The 19,925-nt window shown below is 35.3% G+C and overlaps 6 protein-coding genes and 1 pseudogene across 9 annotated transcripts; all 7 read left to right on the top strand.

The window, feature by feature from the left end:
* Nucleotides 1-941: 941 nt before the first annotated feature.
* CYP71B37 (cytochrome P450, family 71, subfamily B, polypeptide 37) lies at nucleotides 942-2,816 on the top strand. The gene is made up of 3 exons (NM_113540.5): nucleotides 942-1,370; nucleotides 1,461-2,041; nucleotides 2,113-2,816. Exons 1-3 carry the CDS (start codon nucleotides 1,064-1,066, stop codon nucleotides 2,725-2,727), a joined length of 1,503 nt encoding a protein of 500 aa, NP_189264.3. The 5' UTR covers nucleotides 942-1,063; the 3' UTR covers nucleotides 2,728-2,816.
* Nucleotides 2,817-3,506: 690 nt separating this feature from the next.
* CYP71B36 (cytochrome P450, family 71, subfamily B, polypeptide 36) lies at nucleotides 3,507-5,281 on the top strand. Its single transcript, NM_113539.2, has 3 exons — nucleotides 3,507-3,842; nucleotides 3,934-4,514; nucleotides 4,603-5,281. The coding sequence occupies exons 1-3, from the start codon at nucleotides 3,536-3,538 to the stop codon at nucleotides 5,215-5,217; spliced, it is 1,503 nt and encodes a 500-aa protein (NP_189263.1). The 5' UTR covers nucleotides 3,507-3,535; the 3' UTR covers nucleotides 5,218-5,281.
* A 1,539-nt stretch (nucleotides 5,282-6,820) lies between these two features.
* Nucleotides 6,821-8,668, top strand: CYP71B35 (cytochrome P450, family 71, subfamily B, polypeptide 35; the record flags this gene model as incomplete). The annotated part of the gene is made up of 3 exons (NM_113538.2): nucleotides 6,821-7,124; nucleotides 7,232-7,812; nucleotides 7,894-8,668. The coding sequence occupies 3 exons, from the start codon at nucleotides 6,821-6,823 to the stop codon at nucleotides 8,509-8,511; spliced, it is 1,503 nt and encodes a 500-aa protein (NP_189262.1). The 3' UTR covers nucleotides 8,512-8,668.
* A 13-nt stretch (nucleotides 8,669-8,681) lies between these two features.
* CYP71B34 (cytochrome P450, family 71, subfamily B, polypeptide 34) lies at nucleotides 8,682-10,646 on the top strand. Its single transcript, NM_113537.2, has 3 exons — nucleotides 8,682-9,040; nucleotides 9,134-9,714; nucleotides 9,787-10,646. The coding sequence occupies exons 1-3, from the start codon at nucleotides 8,734-8,736 to the stop codon at nucleotides 10,399-10,401; spliced, it is 1,503 nt and encodes a 500-aa protein (NP_189261.1). The 5' UTR covers nucleotides 8,682-8,733; the 3' UTR covers nucleotides 10,402-10,646.
* Nucleotides 10,647-11,251: 605 nt separating this feature from the next.
* On the top strand, nucleotides 11,252-13,060 carry CYP71B33 (annotated as a pseudogene). Its single transcript has 3 exons — nucleotides 11,252-11,558; nucleotides 11,628-12,208; nucleotides 12,285-13,060.
* Nucleotides 13,061-14,777: 1,717 nt separating this feature from the next.
* Nucleotides 14,778-16,992, top strand: CYP71B26 (cytochrome P450, family 71, subfamily B, polypeptide 26). 2 transcript variants are annotated; one of them, NM_001338796.1, is made up of 3 exons: nucleotides 14,778-15,467; nucleotides 15,539-16,119; nucleotides 16,216-16,992. In NM_001338796.1, exons 1-3 carry the CDS (start codon nucleotides 15,122-15,124, stop codon nucleotides 16,828-16,830), a joined length of 1,542 nt encoding a protein of 513 aa, NP_001327178.1. In that variant the 5' UTR covers nucleotides 14,778-15,121; the 3' UTR covers nucleotides 16,831-16,992. The 2 variants fall into 2 exon arrangements, with proteins under 2 accessions (NP_001327178.1, NP_189260.1); NM_113536.3 differs by having other exon boundaries at nucleotides 15,130-15,467; nucleotides 16,216-16,918.
* A 462-nt stretch (nucleotides 16,993-17,454) lies between these two features.
* Nucleotides 17,455-19,472, top strand: CYP71B4 (cytochrome P450, family 71, subfamily B, polypeptide 4). 2 transcript variants are annotated; one of them, NM_001338795.1, is made up of 2 exons: nucleotides 17,455-18,529; nucleotides 18,628-19,472. In NM_001338795.1, the coding sequence occupies exons 1-2, from the start codon at nucleotides 17,579-17,581 to the stop codon at nucleotides 19,240-19,242; spliced, it is 1,566 nt and encodes a 521-aa protein (NP_001325927.1). In that variant the 5' UTR covers nucleotides 17,455-17,578; the 3' UTR covers nucleotides 19,243-19,472. The 2 variants fall into 2 exon arrangements, with proteins under 2 accessions (NP_001325927.1, NP_189259.1); NM_113535.2 differs by having other exon boundaries at nucleotides 17,591-18,529; nucleotides 18,628-19,400.
* The last annotated feature ends 453 nt before the right edge of the window (nucleotides 19,473-19,925 follow it).

Here is a 19,925-nt window from a genome sequence, read left to right as displayed (position 1 = left end):
ATTCCTTATTTTTTGAGGAATCGAAGAAGAAAATTGTTCCTTCCGAAATTTGATGAGGAACAAACAGAAAAACAAATTAAACATTTATTAATTAAAACTTAAAAATTAAATTTATGATAACGTAGTAAACATAATTACTTATTGAATGTCAATGCATATACGTAGGATGAAAAATATTAAAGCCAAACATGATTACTTATATACATCAATTATAGTATGTGTGGAAGGAAAGGCACTGTCAAATTATGCTTGAACTCATTATTACAGAGCTAAAATCAAATGACCACTCACTATAATTACCATATTAGTTTCACGTAGTTTTGTAGTTCTTTTTATAAATTTTTTCAATTTGTTTAATATTTTATTTAGAAAAATAATTTATTTATTTTTTAATTTTTGTTATTATTTTGTATGTTTTGGTTATCATTTACAATAATATTTGTTCTATTTTGCCACTACACTCATTCCTCTTTATTTCTATTTTATTTTTTTTTTCTTTATTATTTTTTTTTAGTCATGTTCCTCTTCATTCCTTATATTTCTTTATAGGTCACCAATCAAACCTATAGATTAATTTGATGATCTCTTCTCACCTGAATTTTTTGGTACAAAAACTTCATCTATATGTGTATTTATGTATAGTAAATCAAATAAACTATTTTTTGTAAAGTTACTCAAATAAAAATTTAACCAACATTTTTGGGACGTAAGATTACAAGAATAGTCCTGCCAAATATGAACTATGAGGTTCAGTTTTTTTTGGTAATATATATATTTCTAAGACTTTAATAGACTTTAAAAAATTGTTTTATTTTACAATCACGTTTTGAAAACGGATTTTCTGGCCAATTATTTATTTTCTTTCCGTCGTAAAACGCTAGAGAAAAATATAAATAGTCCAAGGTCACCCACAATCGTCTTAAAATTATTATTTATACATGCAAATTGAGTTAAGTTATTATTTCTTTTCAAAAGTTTAGTAATAAAGATGTGTCAGAAATAATTGAAGACAACACTGAGCTTCAACATATAGTTGTCCCTTCATCAGTCATCAGATCAACAAATGGCTACTATTTGGTTTCTCCCACTTCTCTTTCTCTCTTGTCTTCTTCTTGCCGCTTTAAGACTCAAGAAGCGGCGGCAACATCAACGGAAACCACCGTCTCCACCGGGCTTTCCGATCATCGGAAACTTGCATCAGCTTGGGGAGCTACCACATCAATCTCTATGGAGTCTCTCCAAAAAATATGGTCCTGTAATGCTTTTGAAGTTTGGAAGTATCCCAACGGTTGTTGTCTCTTCTTCTGAAACAGCAAAGCAAGCTCTGAAAATCCATGACCTCAATTGTTGTAGCCGTCCAAGCTTAGCAGGTACCGTAACTCTCACTTAACACTTACTATTTTTTTTATATATTTTGTTTGTGTGCGTAGGATTAAAACAAAAGTCATATGATTATTTAGGACCAAGAGCGCTCTCTTACAACTACTTGGACATAGTTTTCTCTCCTTTTAATGATTACTGGAAAGAATTGAGGAGGATGTGTGTGCAAGAGCTTTTCAGTCCTAAACAAGTTCATTTGATTCAACCCATCAGGGAAGAGGAAGTCAAGAAACTGATGAATTCATTCTCGGAATCAGCTGCTCAGAAAACTCCGGTTAACTTGAGCGAGAAGTTAGCTTCTTTAACTGTTGGCGTGATATGCAAGGCAGCATTTGGTGTGAGTTTCCAAGGAACTGTGCTTAATAGTGACAACTTCGACAAGTTAATCCATGATGCATTTTTGTTCTTGGGGAGCTTCTCTGCCTCGGATTATTTTCCAAATGTCGGCTGGATCATCGACTGGCTCACGGGGTTACAAGGGCAGAGAGAGAGAAGTGTGAGAGGTCTTGACGCATTCTATGAACAAATGTTTGATCTACATAAACAGGGGAACAAAGAAGGAGTTGAGGATTTTGTGGACTTGCTCTTGAAGTTGGAGAAAGAAGAAACTGTTCTTGGATATGGCAAGCTCACAAGAAACCATATCAAAGCAGTCTTAATGGTAACTATACAAAGCTTTGCTTTCCAATTGTAGGATTATAATACCTAAAGATTATAATGGTCTTATTACAGAATGTTCTTCTTGGAGGCATTGGAACTTCGGCTATAACAATGACATGGGCAATGACAGAACTTATGAGAAACCCGCGAGTAATGAAGAAAGTTCAATCCGAAATCAGAAATCAAATTGGGGGCAAGTCAATGATCTGCTTGGATGACATAGACCAACTCCATTACCTGAAAATGGTGATCAATGAAACATGGAGGCTACATCCTCCAGCACCACTTCTAGTTCCAAGAGAAGTAATGTCTGAATTTGAAATCAACGGCTACACGATTCCAGCCAAGACAAGACTTTATGTGAATGTATGGGGTATCGGGCGTGATCCAGATACTTGGAAAGATCCAGAGGAGTTTCTTCCAGAGAGATTTGTTAACAGTAACATTGATGCAAAAGGACAAAACTTTGAGCTGTTACCATTTGGAAGTGGTAGGAGAATGTGTCCTGCCATGTACATGGGGACAACAATGGTGGAGTTTGGTCTAGCCAATCTCTTGTACCATTTTGACTGGAAATTACCAGAAGGCATGGTGGTCGAAGACATTGACATGGAAGAATCTCCTGGACTCAATGCCAGCAAGAAAAATGAGCTTGTACTTGTTCCTAGGAAGTATTTAAATCTGTAAAATAAGCTTTTCATGATAGTACTAAAGAATGTAGTATCGACTATGATAAATAAAACTATATCTTCTGTTTCTTTCTTTCTTAATAAATCTTTGACTCTTACAGTAATCAATTCTTTAATTTCCACCCAACCTTACAAAACAACATTGTTTAACCGAGAAGACGATGTTTTCTCAACTCTCTCAAACTCGGATCAGGCAGTGTGGTGGCCCAATTCTACTTGAATCGGGGAAATTCACTCTGTAGCACCTTGGTGCGTTCCTACCAAAACTGACCGGATCAGCCGATAGGATATTTAAAAAAAAAAAACTTTGAACACTCTCTTTGTTGAAACTTGATAATAATAAACTCTAAACCCTTCGAATTGGTTCAATGTTGAGAGAAGAAAAAGGTAATGCAGGAAAAAGTCTTATGACTTTTCCTGATGAGCATCAATATGCATTTCAAGTCGGAGCTTTGCTTTAACTTTAAATTCTAATTATTATTTTTTGAAATATTATTTATTATTAATAATCCAACTAAAATTATTAAGAAAAAAAAAGAAATATGATTATGTTCTTGGGATTCATGTGGTTGTGAGAATATATTGGATTATGTAATCAACTCAATATTCATCTTTTTGTTTTCTTCTGGAAAGATACTGGATTCAACGATATGGAATAGTCTCCGAATTGGTTACAAGACTTTTTTGCCTCTAAAGTGTCTCATTACCTCCATGTAGTGGTCCCTAAGCTCATTGCTATCATAATAAGTGAAGATAATGGTTCTTAAATGTATAGCTGCCCTTCATTATCCATCAAATCATCAGAAATGGCTACGATTTTGTTTCTATCACTTCTCTTTCTCTCTTGTATTCTTCTAGCCGCCTTCACGCACAAGAAGCGGCAGCAACATCAACGGAAACCACCGTCTCCTCCTGGTTTCCCGATAATCGGAAACTTGCATCAGCTCGGAGAATTACCACATCAATCTCTATGGAGACTCTCCAAAAAGTATGGTCATGTAATGCTTTTGAAGTTTGGAAGTATCCCAACGGTCGTAGTTTCTTCCTCTGAAACTGCAAAGCAAGTTCTGAAAATCCATGACCTACATTGTTGTAGCCGTCCAAGCTTAGCAGGTACCGTGACTCTCACTCAAAACATACTAAAGTCTTAGTTTTTTTGTCTGTGTGTTCACAGCATTAATAAACAAAAGCCCTGATTGATTAGGACCAAGAGCGCTCTCTTACAATTATCTGGACATTGCTTTCTCTCCTTTTGATGATTACTGGAAAGAATTAAGGAGGATATGTGTGCAAGAACTCTTCAGTGTTAAACGAGTTCAATCTTTTCAACCTATCAAGGAAGATGAAGTCAAGAAACTTATCGATTCAGTCTCAGAATCGGCTTCTCAGGGAACTCCGGTTAACTTGAGCGAGAAGTTTACTTCTTTAACTGTAAGAGTGACATGCAAGGCAACATTTGGTGTGAACTTCCAAGGAACTGTGCTCAACAGTGACAGATTCGAGAAACTAATCCATGATACATATTTGTTTTTGGGGAGCTTTTCTGCCTCAGATTATTTTCCAAATGGCGGCTGGATCATCGACTGGCTCACAGGGCTACATGGGCAGAGAGAGAGAAGCGTGAGAGCTCTTGATGCATTCTATGAACAAATGTTTGATCTACATAAACAGGGAAACAAAGAAGGTGTTGAAGATTTCGTGGACTTGCTCTTGAGGTTGGAGAAAGAAGAAACTGTTATTGGATATGGCAAGCTAACAAGAAACCATATCAAAGCAATCTTGATGGTAACTATACAACGTTTCTCATTCCATCATTAAGATATATTGTAGCCCTAGATATTCTAACTTTTTTTTTTTTTATGATCTTACACAGAACGTCCTTATTGGGGGCATAGGCACTTCTGCAATAACAATGACATGGGCAATGACAGAACTTATGAGAAACCCGCGAGTTATGAAGAAGGTGCAATCTGAAATCAGAAACCAAATTGGGAAAAAGTCAATGATCACCTTGGATGATATAGATCAGCTCCATTACCTGAAAATGGTGATCAATGAAACATGGAGGCTACATCCTCCATCACCCTTTCTGATTCCAAGACAAGTAATGTCTGAATTTGAGCTCAATGACTACGTGATTCCAGTTAAGACACGGCTTTATGTGAATGTCTGGGCTATCGGGCGTGATCCCGATACATGGAAAGACCCGGAGGAGTTTCTTCCAGAAAGGTTTGTTAATAGTAGCATTGATGCGAAAGGACAACACTTTGAGCTGTTACCGTTTGGAAGTGGTCGAAGAATGTGTCCTGCCATGTACATGGGGACAACAATGGTGGAGTTTGGTCTTGCCAATATGTTGTATCACTTTGACTGGAAAATACCAGTAGGCATGGTGGCCGAAGATATCGACTTGGAAGAATCTCCTGGACTTAATGCTAGCAAGAAAAATGAGCTTGTACTTGTTCCTCTGAAGTATTTAGATCACTAATCACTTAAACTTTGTTTTTTCTTGAGATTACAAAATAAAGTGTATACAAATAAATCTTGTCATTTATTACTTTTTATTTGTTATCAGTTGGTCTAATTGCTAGCTCAAAAGAAATTATTCAATATTAAAGGTGGGCACGAGAATATTCTGGATTTGGTAGTATTTGTGATCAGATTTGCTATGTTCGAATAATTAATTTTATGATTAGTATTTGCTTCGAAAGTAACCGAAGATCCGGATGTACGGATATCCGTTAGAATCAAAGATATTTGCTGATTTGCTGAATATCTATCAAAAACAATTATAAAAATTATAATGAAAAACAAAATCAGAAATTGAATCCAAATTAAGTAATATTTCACTGAAAAATTATTTCTTTTTAATTTTTAAAACTAATAGTTATATAATTAATTTGATGAACAAAAACTTAGAAAATTTACATTAAAAAGTGTAAAATTATAATATATATCTGTAATTATCTACATACATATACATATGTTCATGTACAACGGATCGGAGCGGATATCCGCCTGTTTAAATTTTAGTATTTGTTATTTGCTCCGATTTTAACCAATATCATTTTTAGTATTTGATTTGCCTCGTAAAATCACGGATATCCGAATTTTTCGAATCAAACTGAACCGGATCGAACCTAACGAATATTTTGCCTATCCCTTATCAATAAATTGTTTTATATAAAACAATTGTTTTATATAAAACAATTGTTTTTGTAGTATCGGAAAGAAAAGTTTTATTTGAATATAAAAGTAAGTTTTACTATAGAAAAAAAAATTTGACACAATAAGACAATAATGTTTTTATTATTATTACTAGAAATCAACCCACACGTTGTGTGGATTTATTGGTATCCTATACTATTATAGCTATTTTTATACAATAATCTTGTCACTCAATTTTATATTTTAATAAATTACTCTTATTTATTTTAAGTTTTTATATATAGTTTGGATCTAATACTCTTATTTTATGCTTGTTTTACCTATTTTAATATTTTATAATGCATAAAGTTTGTATTACAAATTTACAATCAAATACAGTATTTAATTAATAATATTATACTCATAAATACTTCATATCTTTTTATATATTATTATTAATATTTATTTATTATACTTAAACTCTTTTCTTATATATTTTTTAAAAATTTCATATATTACAAATAGATTTGAATTGAATGATATTTTTAATATATTTTAAATTTATTAAATTAATATTTTGCTGATGTTGACACCTTAGATGGAGATAGTATTCTCTAATTATATATATGATTTAAATTAAAAATATTATACTCATAAATACTTCATATTTTTGTATATATTATTATTAATATTTATTAATTATACTTAACTCTTTTGTTATGTATTTCAAATTATTCTCATGTATAGATTTGAATTGAATGATATTTTTAATATTTTTTAATTTTATTAATTTATTGTTTTGCTGATGTGGATATTTTAGATAGAAAGAGTACTCTAATTATATATATGATTATCTATAAACATGGATTACCCGCCAGTCAGAAAATAATTGAAGACAGCAACGTGCTTATACATTTTTTGAGGTTTCCCTTCAGAAAACAGAAATGGCTCACATTTGGCTTCTACCACTTATCTTTCTCGTCTGTATTCTTCTGGCCGTTTTCAACCACAAGAAACATCCGAAATATCGACAGTTTCCATGTCCTCCTGGCTTCCCGATCATAGGAAACTTACATCAGATCGGAGAATTACCGCATCAGACTCTATGGAAACTCTCAAAGAAGTATGGTCCGGTGATGCATTTGATGCTTGGAAGAGTCCCAACAGTCGTAGTTTCTTCTTCGGATACAGCAAGACAAGTTTTGAGAGTTCATGACCTCCATTGTTGTACTCGTCCAAGCTTGTCAGGTACTCAAATTTCAATTTCTGTTCCTCATAGAATTCAAGAAACCTCATGAATCTTTAAACCAAAAAAAAAAGAAAAGAAACCTCATGAATCTTGAATCATTGTTTAGGGCCAAGAGAGCTTTCGTACAACTATCTGGACATTGCTTTCTCTCCTTATGATGATTATTGGAAAGAAGTTAGGAAGCTCTGTGTTCAAGAACTTTTCAGTACTAAACAAGTTCACTCGATTCAACCTATTAAGGACGAGGAGGTCAAGAAAATGATCGATTCAATTGCGGAATCAGCCTCTCAGAAGAATCCGGTTAACTTGAACAATAAGTGTCTTGAATTAACAGTAAGTGTAGTATGCAGGACAGCTTTTGGGGTTAGTTTTGAGGGAACTGTGCTCAACAGTGACAGATTCAACAAAATAGTCCGCGAGGCGCTCGAGATGTTGGGAAGCTTTTCTGCCGCGGATTTTATTCCGTATGTCGGATGGATCATCGATGTGTTGACGGGTTTGCAAGGAAGGAGAGAAAGAAGCAAGAGAGATCTCAATGCATTCTTTGAACAAATGTTTGATTTGCATAAAGAGGGAAAGAAAGAAGGGAATGAAGATTTTGTGGACTTGCTCTTAAGGTTGGAGAAAGAAGAGGCAGTTCTTGGAAATGATAAACTTACAAGAAACCATATCAAAGCAATCTTGCTGGTAACTAAAACAAGATTTAGCTAACAATCCTTTATGTAATGTAGTAGTACCAAAGAGTCTGATATGTTTTGAATGAGACAGGATGTTCTACTTGCGGGAATCGATACTTCTGCAATAACAATGACATGGGCAATGACAGAACTTGCAAGAAATCCACGAGTGATGAAGAAAGTTCAATCTGAAATAAGAACTCAAATGGGGAACAGATCAATGATAAGTTTCGAAGACATGGATCAGCTAGAGTATCTGAAAATGGTGATCAAAGAAACATGGAGGCTACATCCTACAACACCTCTTTTGCTTCCAAGAGAAGCAATGTCTGAATTTGATATCAACGGCTACACTATTCCTGTCAAGACACGGCTTCATGTGAATGTTTGGGCTATTGGTCGTGATCCTGATACTTGGAAAGACCCTGAAGTGTTTCTCCCGGAGAGGTTTATGGATAATAACATTGATGCAAAAGGACAACATTTTGAGCTGTTACCGTTTGGGGGCGGTCGGAGAATCTGTCCTGCAATATACATGGGGACAACAATGGTTGAGTTTGGTCTAGCTAATCTCTTGTATCATTTTGACTGGAAGTTACCAGAAGGCGTGGAGGTTAAAGATATCGACGTGGAAGAAGCTCCTGGACTCACTGTAAACAAGAAAAACGAGCTCCTACTTGTGCCAGAGATGAGAAGATCGTGTGGTTGAGATTAGAGCTGACTCATCATATCGACGGTTATGTTGTTGTTCTTGTTTGACTTTTCAAACCTAAAAAGTATATCTTATGAATATAAAATTAAGTTTAACGTTACGTACTACGTAGCAGAGAATATATATTGTAAGATAATAATAATTGAAGAGAGCAGCAATGTACTAGTATAATATAAAGACTACACTTATGGAGCCACTTTAATTGCAATTAAATCAGAAATGACAAACATTTGGCTTCTGTCACTTATCTTCGTCATTTGTATTCTTGTAGCCGTGTTCAACCACAAGAATCGGAGGAATTATCAACGGACACCACCGTCTCCTCCTGGCTGTCCTATCATCGGAAACTTGCATCAACTCGGAGAATTACCACATCAATCTCTATGGAAACTCTCCAAAAAGTATGGCCCTGTGATGCTTTTAAAGCTTGGAAGAGTACCAACAGTCATAGTTTCTTCCTCTGAAACAGCAAAACAAGCTTTGAAAATCCATGACCTCCATTGTTGTAGTCGTCCAGGCTTTGCAGGTACTACAATTTTAACTTTGGTTTCTCTGTTCAAACCCTTGAATCTTGAATCTTGAAATCTTGAATCTTTTTGTATCTTGAATCATTCTTTAGGGGCAAGAGAGCTCTCTTACAACTATCTAGACATTGCTTTTTCTCCTTATGATGATTATTGGAAAGAAGTAAGGAAGCTCGCTGTTCAAGAACTTTTCAGTAGTAAACAAGTTCACTCTATACAACCGATAAAGGACGAGGAGGTCAAGAAACTGATCGATTCAATCTCCGAATCAGCTGCTCAGAAGACTCCGATCAACTTGAACAAGACATTGCTGGCTTTAACTGTTAGTGTGGTCTGCAGGACAGCGTTTAGTGTGAATTTTGAGGGAACTGTGCTCAACAGTGAACGATTCAATAACATAGTCCGTGAGGCGCTCGAGATGTTGGGAAGCTTTTCTGCCTCAGATTTCATTCCGTATGTCGGAAGGATCATCGACTTGTTGACGGGTTTGCAAGGACGGCGAGAGAGAAGCATGAGAGATCTCGATGCTTTCTATGAACAAATGTTTGATCTGCATAAACAGAAAAAGGAAGAAGGTAGTGAAGACTTTGTGGACTTGCTGTTGAGGTTGGAGAAAGAAGAAGCTGTTCTTGGAAATGACAAGCTCACTAGAAACCATATCAAAGCGATATTGATGGTAACTAATCATATATTCACAATCAAATCTGTAAGAAAAATTTAAACAATTGATGTTTATATGTTGTTACAGGATGTTCTTCTAGCAGGAATGGATACTTCTGCAATAACCATGACATGGGCAATGGCAGAACTCGCAAAGAATCCACGAGTGATGAAAAAAGTTCAATCCGAAATCAGAAGTCAAATCAAGAACAAAGAAAGAATCAGCTTTGATGACACTGATAAGCTTGAGTACCTCAAAATGGTTATCAAAGAAACATGGAGGTTACATCCTACAACACCTCTTCTAATCCCAAGGGAAGCAATGTCTGAATTTGAGATCAACGGCTACACGATTCCAGTTAAGACACGGCTTCACGTGAATGTATGGGCTATTGGTCGTGATCCCGATACCTGGAAAGACCCTGAAGTGTTTCTCCCGGAGAGGTTTACGGATAATAATATTGATGCAAAAGGACAGCATTTTGAGCTGTTACCGTTTGGAGGCGGCCGGAGAATGTGTCCTGCAGTTTATATGGGGACAACAATGGTCGAGTTTGGTTTGGCTAATCTTTTGTATCATTTTGATTGGAAGTTACCAGAAGGCATGAAGGTTGACGATATTGACATGGAAGAAGCTCCCGGACTCACTGTCAACAAGAAAAACGAGCTTATACTTGTGCCAACGAAGTTTCTAGATCCTTAAAATAATGTCATCACATGGAATATATAAAAACATCGCATCTTCCTTTGATGTTTAATCAGACAGGACAAAAAAAAAGAGTTTCTTCTTTTTAAATAAAATGTTTTAACGCATTACGTTTTGTAATATTGTGCTCTCAAGAATTTGGTTCTAAGATGGGATGATCTTGTACTCTTGTATGATCATGATTTGAAAAACAAATCAGAATAAAACGACTGAAACCTTACACAGATTTCACTCGTCAAAAGAGATATTCATACATATCAACATGAATGGGTTGCTACCGATAATCCAAAATTTTCCCATATGTTGGAATGATTTTGCGAGTGAGAAAGTTTTTTTATGAATAAAAGTTTTTATGAAAGTCTACCATATATAACACTTGGGCCAAGTCCAGTTGACAAAAGTGGTCTATAAGCAGTATATGCACACGGTGAAATCGAACTGGATTGGGATGAGTTTACAAGTTTGCCTTAAAACCGTAAGCTTCTAACTTAAAATTTTTTTTTTTGTAAAATCGTGGATTATGATAAGTTAACGTCAAATATTTATTTATATGAAAGAACTTCCATTAATTAGTTATTTTCATTAGACAAAGTAGTTATAGTGTCAACTCCTATGGATTTTTCAAGATTCAAAAGTCATTATTGTGATATAATATACTTTTATTTTAATAACAAGCCAAAAATTTGTGAAAGTAAACGTAGCAATTATTATAATTTTACTACTCTAAAAATTTCATGTCGCATTCATCAATTAAATTAGTAAAGTGAGCATTTCCCAAAGTAGTATATATAGCAAGGCATGAACTTTCTTCATATGTCATATAACTCAATAAAACATTAATATACAAATGGTTAACATTTTGATTCTATCACTTCTCTTCCTTGTCATCTTGCTTCTTCTCACCGCCTTCAAACGAGCAAAGCGGCGGCAACATCGACCAATACCATCTCCTCCTGGTTTTCCGATCATAGGAAACTTACATCAGCTCGGAGAATTACCACATCAGTCTCTATGGAAGCTCTCAAAGAAGTATGGTCCTGTGATGCTTTTGAATCTTGGAAAGGTCCCAACAGTCATACTTTCTTCGTCCGAGACAGCGAAACAAGCTCTAAGAGACTATGATCTCCATTGTTGTAGCCGTCCTTCCTTAGCAGGTACTATAAATCATTCCACATACTAAAATCTTGAATTGTTACTTCATTAATTCATCTCTCACTCCTCAGGGGGAAGAGAGCTCTCTTACAACAACCGAGACATATCTTTCTCTCCTTACAATGATTATTGGAAAGAGCTAAGGAAGCTCTGTACTCAAGAGCTCTTCAGTGCTAAAAATATTCACTCAACACAACACATCAAGGACGAGGAGGTCAAGAAACTTATCGTTTCAATCGCGGAATCAGCTTCTTTAAAGACTCCGATAAACTTGAACAAGAAGTGTCTTGCTTTAACTGTAAGTATAGTATGTAGGATAGCATTTGGTGTGAGTTTTGAAGGAACTGTGCTTAGCAATGACAGTTTCAACAAGTTAATCCGTGAAGCATTCGAAATGTTGGGAAGTTTCTCTGCCTCAGATTTTATACCGTACATAGGTTGGATCATCGATCGGTTCACTGGCTTGCAAGGGCGGAGAGAAAAAAGCGTGTGAGATCTCGATGCGTTCTATGAACAAATTATTGATTTGCATAAAGAAGAAAAGGAAGTAGGAAGTGAAGATTTTGTGGACTTGCTTTTGAAATTGGAGAAAGAAGAAACTGTTGTTGGAAATAACAATTTCACAAGAAACAATGTTAAAGCAATCTTGATGGTAACTAATAATAAAATACTCAAAATCCAATGGTAAGATGTTCTGTATTCTAACTTAGTAAATGTTCTTGTAACAGGACATTCTTCTAGCGGGGATAGAAACTTCTGCAGGAACCATGGCATGGACGATGGCAGAACTTGCGAAGAACCCACTAGTGATGAGGAAAGTTCAATCTGAAATCCGAAACAAATTTGAGAACAGAGAACTAATCAGCTTCGAAGACATAGAGCAGCTTCATTACCTGAAAACGGTGATTAAAGAAACATGGAGGCTACATCCTCCAGCACCTCTTCTTCTTCCAAGAGAAGTAATGTCTGAGTTTGAGATCAACGGCTACACGATGCAACCCAAGACACAGATTCATGTCAATGTATGGGCTATCGGACGTGATCCCAATACCTGGAAAGATCCCGAGGAGTTTCTTCCAGAGAGGTTTATTGATAGTAATATTGATACAAAAGGACAGAACTTTGAGTTGCTACCGTTTGGAGGCGGCAGGAGAATGTGTCCTGCAATGTACATGGGGACAACAATGGTGGAGTTTGGTCTTGCGAATCTTTTGTATCATTTTGATTGGAAGTTACCAGAAGGCATGAAGGTTGAAGATATGGACATGGAAGAAGCTCCTGGACTCACTGTCAACAAGAAAAATGACCTTCTACTTGTGCCAGTGAAGTATTTAGACAACTGAACTCTTGAACTAAATTCATCATGAGATTACAGAATAAGTGTAGCATCGATTATACCTAAACAGAACACAAAATCTGATGTTCCTCTGTTTCTTTAGTTAGCCAACTATGTGTTTAAGGAAATGTGAGAGAGAAACTTTTTCTTTTGTGAAATTTTCTTTTAGCCATGAAGATGTAACGTACATCACAAGTCACACCATGAGAAAGAAATGTAACGTAATGTGCACGTCAACTTTACAATCAGCTTTCAGAAGAACTATGTTCGACACAATATAACACACATGTTTCAGTTGAATAGTATAAATGATATATTAAATTTGAGCAAAAGATATAATAAAGTGCTATATAACACTGGTTCATTAAAACTCTGAGAGAAACAGAGTATGCCATTTTGTTTAACAAAAAAACACAGAGTACACAGACCAAATAATTGATCAATAAAAAATGGCTATCCCTCCTCTCCATAATCTTCTTAAAACTGATCAAACAATCAAAACTCTAAATTTCCTCTGAGCGCTACAAAGTTTTCAATCATCGGTAATTTGCAACAACTTGGAGAATTGCCTTATCAATCTATCTCTAAAAGTATGGTCTTGTGAGGATGTGATGCGATTGAAGCCTGATACAGTTCCAACGGTCGTAGTTTCTTCCTCTGTTGACCTCCATTGTTGTAGCTGTCTTCCATTGGCAACTGACCGATTCAATTTCCTTTTAGAAAACTCCGGCTAACTTGAACAGGAAGTTAGATCATTGGTCTCTTAAGTTAAGTTCATCATGAACTAAATCTTGTGTTCTTTTGTTTCTCTCCATTTGTGCAACTTATATTTGGCCGTGAAGATTCTTTTGCATTGTAAGTAATTTTGGCTCTATTGTACTAAATAAATTGAAGAAGAAAGCTTAATTAATCATATGATGACATCTAAAGTTTGTGTCCTCGACAGCCAAATTCAACCTAAAGATAGAAATATACTCGCACTGCACTTTTTTTTTTTTTTTTTGGGATCAAATCTCGCACTGCACTTGTTACATACATATATTTCAGAAAGAAAATATATGCAGTTAGGCATGTCCCAAGCTCATTATCTTCTACATCATTCTCAACATATCTTTATCTTTTAAATATAACCGTCCATGAGGCCAAATAAAGAAAGTTTATGCATGCGGCCCTTATTTCGTTATATATGTAATCTGCCTCTATTTTAACATAACTGTTTAAATAGGCTAATGGTAAAACGCATACATGCAGAGTTCGAACCCCAAGTCTCTAATTTCATTGTTTTTCTCATTTTTAGAAATATTTACAAAAATAAGCCTTAAATTTTACAAAAATTACATTTATCAAAACATCACATTAAATAAAATAAAAAATCGATAGTATAGCACGGTAATCACCTAGTATTTATTGAAAATTGGCTTTAACAACCCATAGTGTAATTTGTTTGCAAAATCCATCTTGCTCATATTATTCCTAATAAATAACAAAAAAATAACATCGTTTTTAACGATGAATATTTGGTCATTAAATTTTACCAGGGTGCGACGAAACAGTAAGATGGCAATTCCATCCAAAATTTTAACACGACTCTATTAACACGTAGCAATATTTGGTACCAGAAGTTTAGTTGCAAAATATCTAATGTCGCCTTGTAATTATAAATCCACTGCAAGACGAAAGTATGTGATGTCGCCTTGTGTTTTTAAAAAACCAGCGCATATTTTACGACTAATGTGAACCATGAGTAAAGATATTTTTTTTGTCTCATTGAAAAAGACAGACTATACAGTATATATAGATAAAAAAAGAGATATGCTATATAGTCTTGTGAAAAACTTCGTATTCTCATAAAACTCTTCTAAGTAAGTTGTCTGGACCATATATTGTTATATCTATCTTTCGTGAACCCCACTTCGGCCACTTCCTTTAATTCATTATTTGTTTTATTAAGAAGATACTATTTACGATGATGACAAGGTAGTTGAAATGTCTCCATAATTTGTATTAAATTTCACGGTTCTAGCTCATTATTGTGGTTTATATAACATAATGGCAAGAAGAAAAGAAAGAAAAATGTCAACGTTAGTATCGTAGGTTAGCTTTGCTCTCTTATGCAGTGATCAATTATTCACATAAATGTTTTGTCAAATATTTAAGTGGACTTCATGAATTAAATTAGTGAAGTGAGCATTGCTCAAAGTTGTATATATTAAGCCATGAGCTTTCCTCATGACTCATAATATCTCAGTAAAACAAAATAACATACAAATGGATAGCATTTGGATTCTATCACTTCTCTTCTTCATCATCTTTCTTCTTCTGGCCGCCTTCAAACGCAAAAATCATGGGAAACATCGACGAATACCATCTCCTCCTGGTTTTCCAATCATCGGAAACTTACATCAGCTCGGAGAATTACAACATCAGTCTCTATGGAAGCTCTCAAAGAAGTATGGCCCTGTGATGCTTTTGAAGCTTGGAAAAGTCCCCACACTCATACTTTCTTCATCAGAAACAGCAAAACAAGCTCTAAGAGACTATGATCTCCATTGTTGTAGCCGTCCTTCCTTAGCAGGTACTAAAAATCTCACATCATATATATACTAATGTTATCAATTCTTACTTCATTTCTATCTCACTCCTCAGGAGGAAGAGAGCTCTCTTACAACAATCTAGATATGTCTTCATCTCCTTATAATGAATATTGGAAGGAACTAAGGAAGCTCTGCAGTCAAGAACTCTTTAGTGCTAATAAAATTCAATCGATTCAACCTATTAAGGACGAGGAGGTCAAGAAAGTTATCGATTCAATCGCGGAATCATCTTCTCTAAAGAATCCGGTTAACTTGAGCAAGACGTTTCTTGCTTTAACTACAAGTGTAGTATGCAAGGCAGCATTTGGTGTGAGTTTTGAGGGAAGTGTGCTCAACAGTGATAGATTCAATAAGTTAGTCCGAGATACTTTCGAGATGTTGGGAAGCTTCTCTGCCTCAGATTTTATTCCGTATGTCGGATGGATCATCGATAAGTTCAATGGTTTACAAGGGTGGAGAAAGAAAAGCTTTCGAGATCTTGATGCGTTCTATGAACAAATTTTTGATCTGCATAAGGAAGAGAAGGAAGTAGGAAGTGAAGATTTAGTGGATGTGCTCTTGAGGTTGGAGAAAGAAGAAATTGTTGTTGGAAATGGCAAGCTCACAAGAAATCATATCAAAGCAATTTTGATGGTAAAAACTATAAAGTTAGGGTAAACCCATTTTTTTAATTTATTATTTCATAAATATATGAGATTGTTACATCTTTTTATATGTTCTTGTAAACAGAACATTCTTTTAGGAGGAATCGATACTTCTGCAATAACAATGACATGGGCAATGGCAGAACTTGCTAAAAACCCTAGAGTGATGAAGAAAGTTCAAGCAGAAATCAGAAACCAAATCAAGAACAAAGAAAGAATCAGCTTTGATGACACTGATAAGCTCGAGTACTTGAAAATGGTGATCAAAGAAACATGGAGGTTACATCCTCCAACACCTCTTCTCCTCCCAAGAGATGTAATCACTGAATTTGAGATCAATGGCTACACGATTCCTGCCAAAACACGGCTTCATGTGAATGTTTGGGCTATCGGGCGTGATCCTGATACATGGAAAGATCCAGAAATGTTTCTCCCCGAAAGGTTTAATGATAGTAACATTGATGCAAAAGGACAGAACTTTGAGTTGTTGTCGTTTGGGAGTGGTAGGAGAATTTGTCCTGGACTGTACATGGGAACAACAATGGTGGAGTTTGGCCTAGCTAATATGTTGTATCATTTTGATTGGAAGTTACCAGAAGGCATGGTAGTCGAAGATATCGATATGGAAGAAGCTCCTGGACTTACTGTGAGCAAAAAAAGTGAGCTTGTACTTGTTCCAGTGAAGTATTTAGACCATTGATTCACGTGAATTAGTTCTTCATCGATTGTACTATGAATAAGAACGAAATGATAATGATAATTTTCAATGTAATATTTTTTTTCTGTTTTGTTTTTGCCTTTCATACTTTTGTTTTGTTTAATAATGTAACTTACATGAAGCCTCCTCCATTAGCAGCATACGGAATTAGTTACGTGCATCATTTGTTAGGTTACCATTGCCACCGTAGAAACTAGAAAGCAATGATAAACTAGGACTACATTATTTGATTTATGTCTTCGGCCAAAGAATTATCTTCCACACAAAAATTTTCGGTAGATTTTTTTCAGAATATTCCGCAAATTGAGAAGATGATTTATCGAAGGTTGCTGAATCTTTTTGTCCTTTTCTACTGTGTGATCACGTTCTATCTAATACATGATTCAAATCATATTACTTAGTACTAAGAAAAAATACTTTCTTTATTTGTTTTTTCTTTCTATTTTGTTAAACACATTTCTTTAGTTTTGTACATATTCACAAGTGTTTGGTATTTCTCCTATATTTTTCAACAATAGTTTTCCTATCTATGACTTTTCAAATTTGCCACGTATTTTCTTGTAAGAAAAATCTAGGTAAATATTTTCCTATACATGTATATTACAAATTTACACATCGCCATCTGTTCATAAATTGCATATATCTTTGATTTTAAGCATCACTATCTGAGTCTTTATCTCGAGCTTATCCTCACTGACGGCAATAAACGGCAATAAGTTCTTTTGTCTTAATGTTTCTCTATATCAAAAAAAGCAGAGCACAAACCAGAGGAACGACAATAATGGTGAGTCTTCTATCTTTTTTCTTGCTTCTACTCGTCCCCATTTTCTTCTTGTTAATCTTCACCAAGAAGATCAAGGAGTCAAAACAAAATCTTCCTCCTGGCCCAGCAAAGCTTCCGATCATCGGAAACCTACACCAGCTCCAAGGGTTGCTTCATAAATGTCTTCACGATCTCTCCAAGAAACACGGACCTGTGATGCATCTCCGTCTAGGGTTTGCCCCAATGGTCGTAATTTCATCAAGTGAAGCAGCTGAAGAAGCTCTTAAAACACATGACCTTGAGTGTTGTTCAAGACCTATCACTATGGCCTCAAGGGTTTTTTCGCGTAACGGTAAAGACATCGGATTTGGGGTTTACGGTGATGAATGGAGAGAGCTGCGTAAGCTTTCGGTTCGCGAATTCTTTAGCGTGAAAAAAGTTCAATCCTTCAAGTATATTAGAGAGGAAGAGAATGACTTGATGATCAAGAAACTGAAAGAATTGGCTTCGAAGCAATCTCCGGTGGATTTGAGCAAAATCCTCTTTGGTCTCACTGCGAGTATCATATTCAGAACCGCCTTTGGACAAAGTTTCTTTGATAACAAGCATGTCGATCAGGAAAGCATCAAAGAACTGATGTTTGAATCTCTGAGCAATATGACTTTTAGATTCTCTGATTTTTTCCCTACTGCTGGTCTTAAATGGTTTATAGGCTTTGTGTCAGGCCAACATAAGAGGCTTTACAACGTCTTCAACAGGGTTGATACTTTTTTTAATCATATAGTTGATGATCATCACTCGAAGAAAGCAACTCAAGATCGTCCTGATATGGTCGACGCTATCTTAGATATGATAGATAATGAACAACAATATGCATCTTTCAAGCTCACCGTTGATCATCTCAAAGGAGTCCTCTCAGTAAGCAAACAAATTTCTTTAATTTACTTTATGGTTTTTATATCTTAACCTATATATATATCCTTAATTAATGATGTAATGTTTTTTTCTTGAGCTAGAATATATATCACGCTGGAATTGACACAAGCGCCATCACCTTGATTTGGGCGATGGCAGAGCTCGTTAGAAACCCGCGGGTAATGAAGAAAGCTCAAGACGAGATCCGAACTTGCATTGGAATCAAACAGGAAGGAAGAATCATGGAAGAAGATCTTGATAAGCTTCAATACTTGAAGCTTGTGGTGAAAGAAACCTTAAGACTACACCCAGCAGCTCCTCTTTTACTTCCTCGAGAAACAATGGCTGATATCAAGATTCAAGGCTACGACATTCCTCAGAAAAGAGCTCTTCTTGTTAATGCATGGTCTATAGGACGAGATCCGGAATCCTGGAAAAATCCTGAAGAGTTTAACCCGGAGAGGTTTATTGATTGTCCTGTGGATTACAAGGGACATAGCTTTGAGTTGTTACCATTTGGTTCTGGTCGGAGAATTTGTCCAGGAATAGCTATGGCGATCGCAACCATTGAATTGGGGCTCTTGAATTTGCTCTACTTCTTTGATTGGAATATGCCTGAGAAGAAGAAAGATATGGACATGGAAGAAGCTGGTGATCTCACTGTTGATAAGAAAGTTCCTCTTGAGCTTCTGCCAGTTATTCGCATCAGTTTGTAGATGAGCTTGGAGAAAAACATATGGTATGCTTATTGTATAAACCAGAACGCTTTTTCTGTTTATTTTGTTTTTTTGAATCTAATGTTAAATTATATTCAAAAAAAAAATAATCGTTGTTACAATCAGAACTCTTTTTTTTTATCTATTGTGATTGCTTGAATGTGTTGTGTTTGATTAATATTAGAATTCAGAATTCAGAATTGCAATTACAAATGGAAATTAAGCTTTGATTATGCTGTCTACATCAGTGTTTAGTGCACCATTGATTGTGTTTGATTGATGTTTGGTAGTTGAACTCTTCTCTCACACTGAACAAATACCATTAACTTTTAGTTTTGCTCATACATTCTCTTTTAAAGATAAAAAATACTTGGGTTTTATATTCCAACTTTTTATTTTGCTCATTCATTCTCTTTTAAACACGAATAATACTTGGTTCATCCCGGGAATCAAACTCCACAACTTAAATATTGCATGGAGCACTTATTACCAAATGAGTTAAGGTGATAATTCGAACAATGAACAATTAGATCTGACCTTCGTTAGGATATATAAGTTAACAAACGAATGGTTCAACCATTTTATTAAACACTTTTTAGACGATGTGAAAATAAATTTTAATATTTTAAAATATTACTAGAAAACAATTTGATTAAAGAAATAATTTCTTTTTTATATTTATA

This window comes from Arabidopsis thaliana, chromosome 3 (genome assembly GCF_000001735.4).
Source record: "Arabidopsis thaliana chromosome 3, partial sequence".
In the NCBI taxonomy this organism is placed as follows: Eukaryota; Viridiplantae; Streptophyta; class Magnoliopsida; order Brassicales; family Brassicaceae; genus Arabidopsis; species Arabidopsis thaliana.
Note: the sequence above shows the minus strand (reverse complement) of the source record. Positions and strands in the feature narration are given on the sequence as shown.

Coding starts and splice junctions, on each gene's coding strand:
- CYP71B37 (NM_113540.5), top strand. CDS start 1,064: ATGGCTACTATTTGGTTTCTCCCACTTCTCTTTCTCTCTTGTCTTCTT. Junction 1,371..1,460: donor TAGCCGTCCAAGCTTAGCAG/GTACCGTAACTC, acceptor ATGATTATTTAG/GACCAAGAGCGCTCTCTTAC. Junction 2,042..2,112: donor ATATCAAAGCAGTCTTAATG/GTAACTATACAA, acceptor GTCTTATTACAG/AATGTTCTTCTTGGAGGCAT.
- CYP71B36 (NM_113539.2), top strand. CDS start 3,536: ATGGCTACGATTTTGTTTCTATCACTTCTCTTTCTCTCTTGTATTCTT. Junction 3,843..3,933: donor TAGCCGTCCAAGCTTAGCAG/GTACCGTGACTC, acceptor CTGATTGATTAG/GACCAAGAGCGCTCTCTTAC. Junction 4,515..4,602: donor ATATCAAAGCAATCTTGATG/GTAACTATACAA, acceptor GATCTTACACAG/AACGTCCTTATTGGGGGCAT.
- CYP71B34 (NM_113537.2), top strand. CDS start 8,734: ATGACAAACATTTGGCTTCTGTCACTTATCTTCGTCATTTGTATTCTT. Junction 9,041..9,133: donor TAGTCGTCCAGGCTTTGCAG/GTACTACAATTT, acceptor ATCATTCTTTAG/GGGCAAGAGAGCTCTCTTAC. Junction 9,715..9,786: donor ATATCAAAGCGATATTGATG/GTAACTAATCAT, acceptor ATGTTGTTACAG/GATGTTCTTCTAGCAGGAAT.
- CYP71B26 (NM_001338796.1), top strand. CDS start 15,122: ATGACTCATAATATCTCAGTAAAACAAAATAACATACAAATGGATAGC. Junction 15,468..15,538: donor TAGCCGTCCTTCCTTAGCAG/GTACTAAAAATC, acceptor CTCACTCCTCAG/GAGGAAGAGAGCTCTCTTAC. Junction 16,120..16,215: donor ATATCAAAGCAATTTTGATG/GTAAAAACTATA, acceptor TCTTGTAAACAG/AACATTCTTTTAGGAGGAAT.
- CYP71B4 (NM_001338795.1), top strand. CDS start 17,579: ATGTTTCTCTATATCAAAAAAAGCAGAGCACAAACCAGAGGAACGACA. Junction 18,530..18,627: donor ATCTCAAAGGAGTCCTCTCA/GTAAGCAAACAA, acceptor TTCTTGAGCTAG/AATATATATCACGCTGGAAT.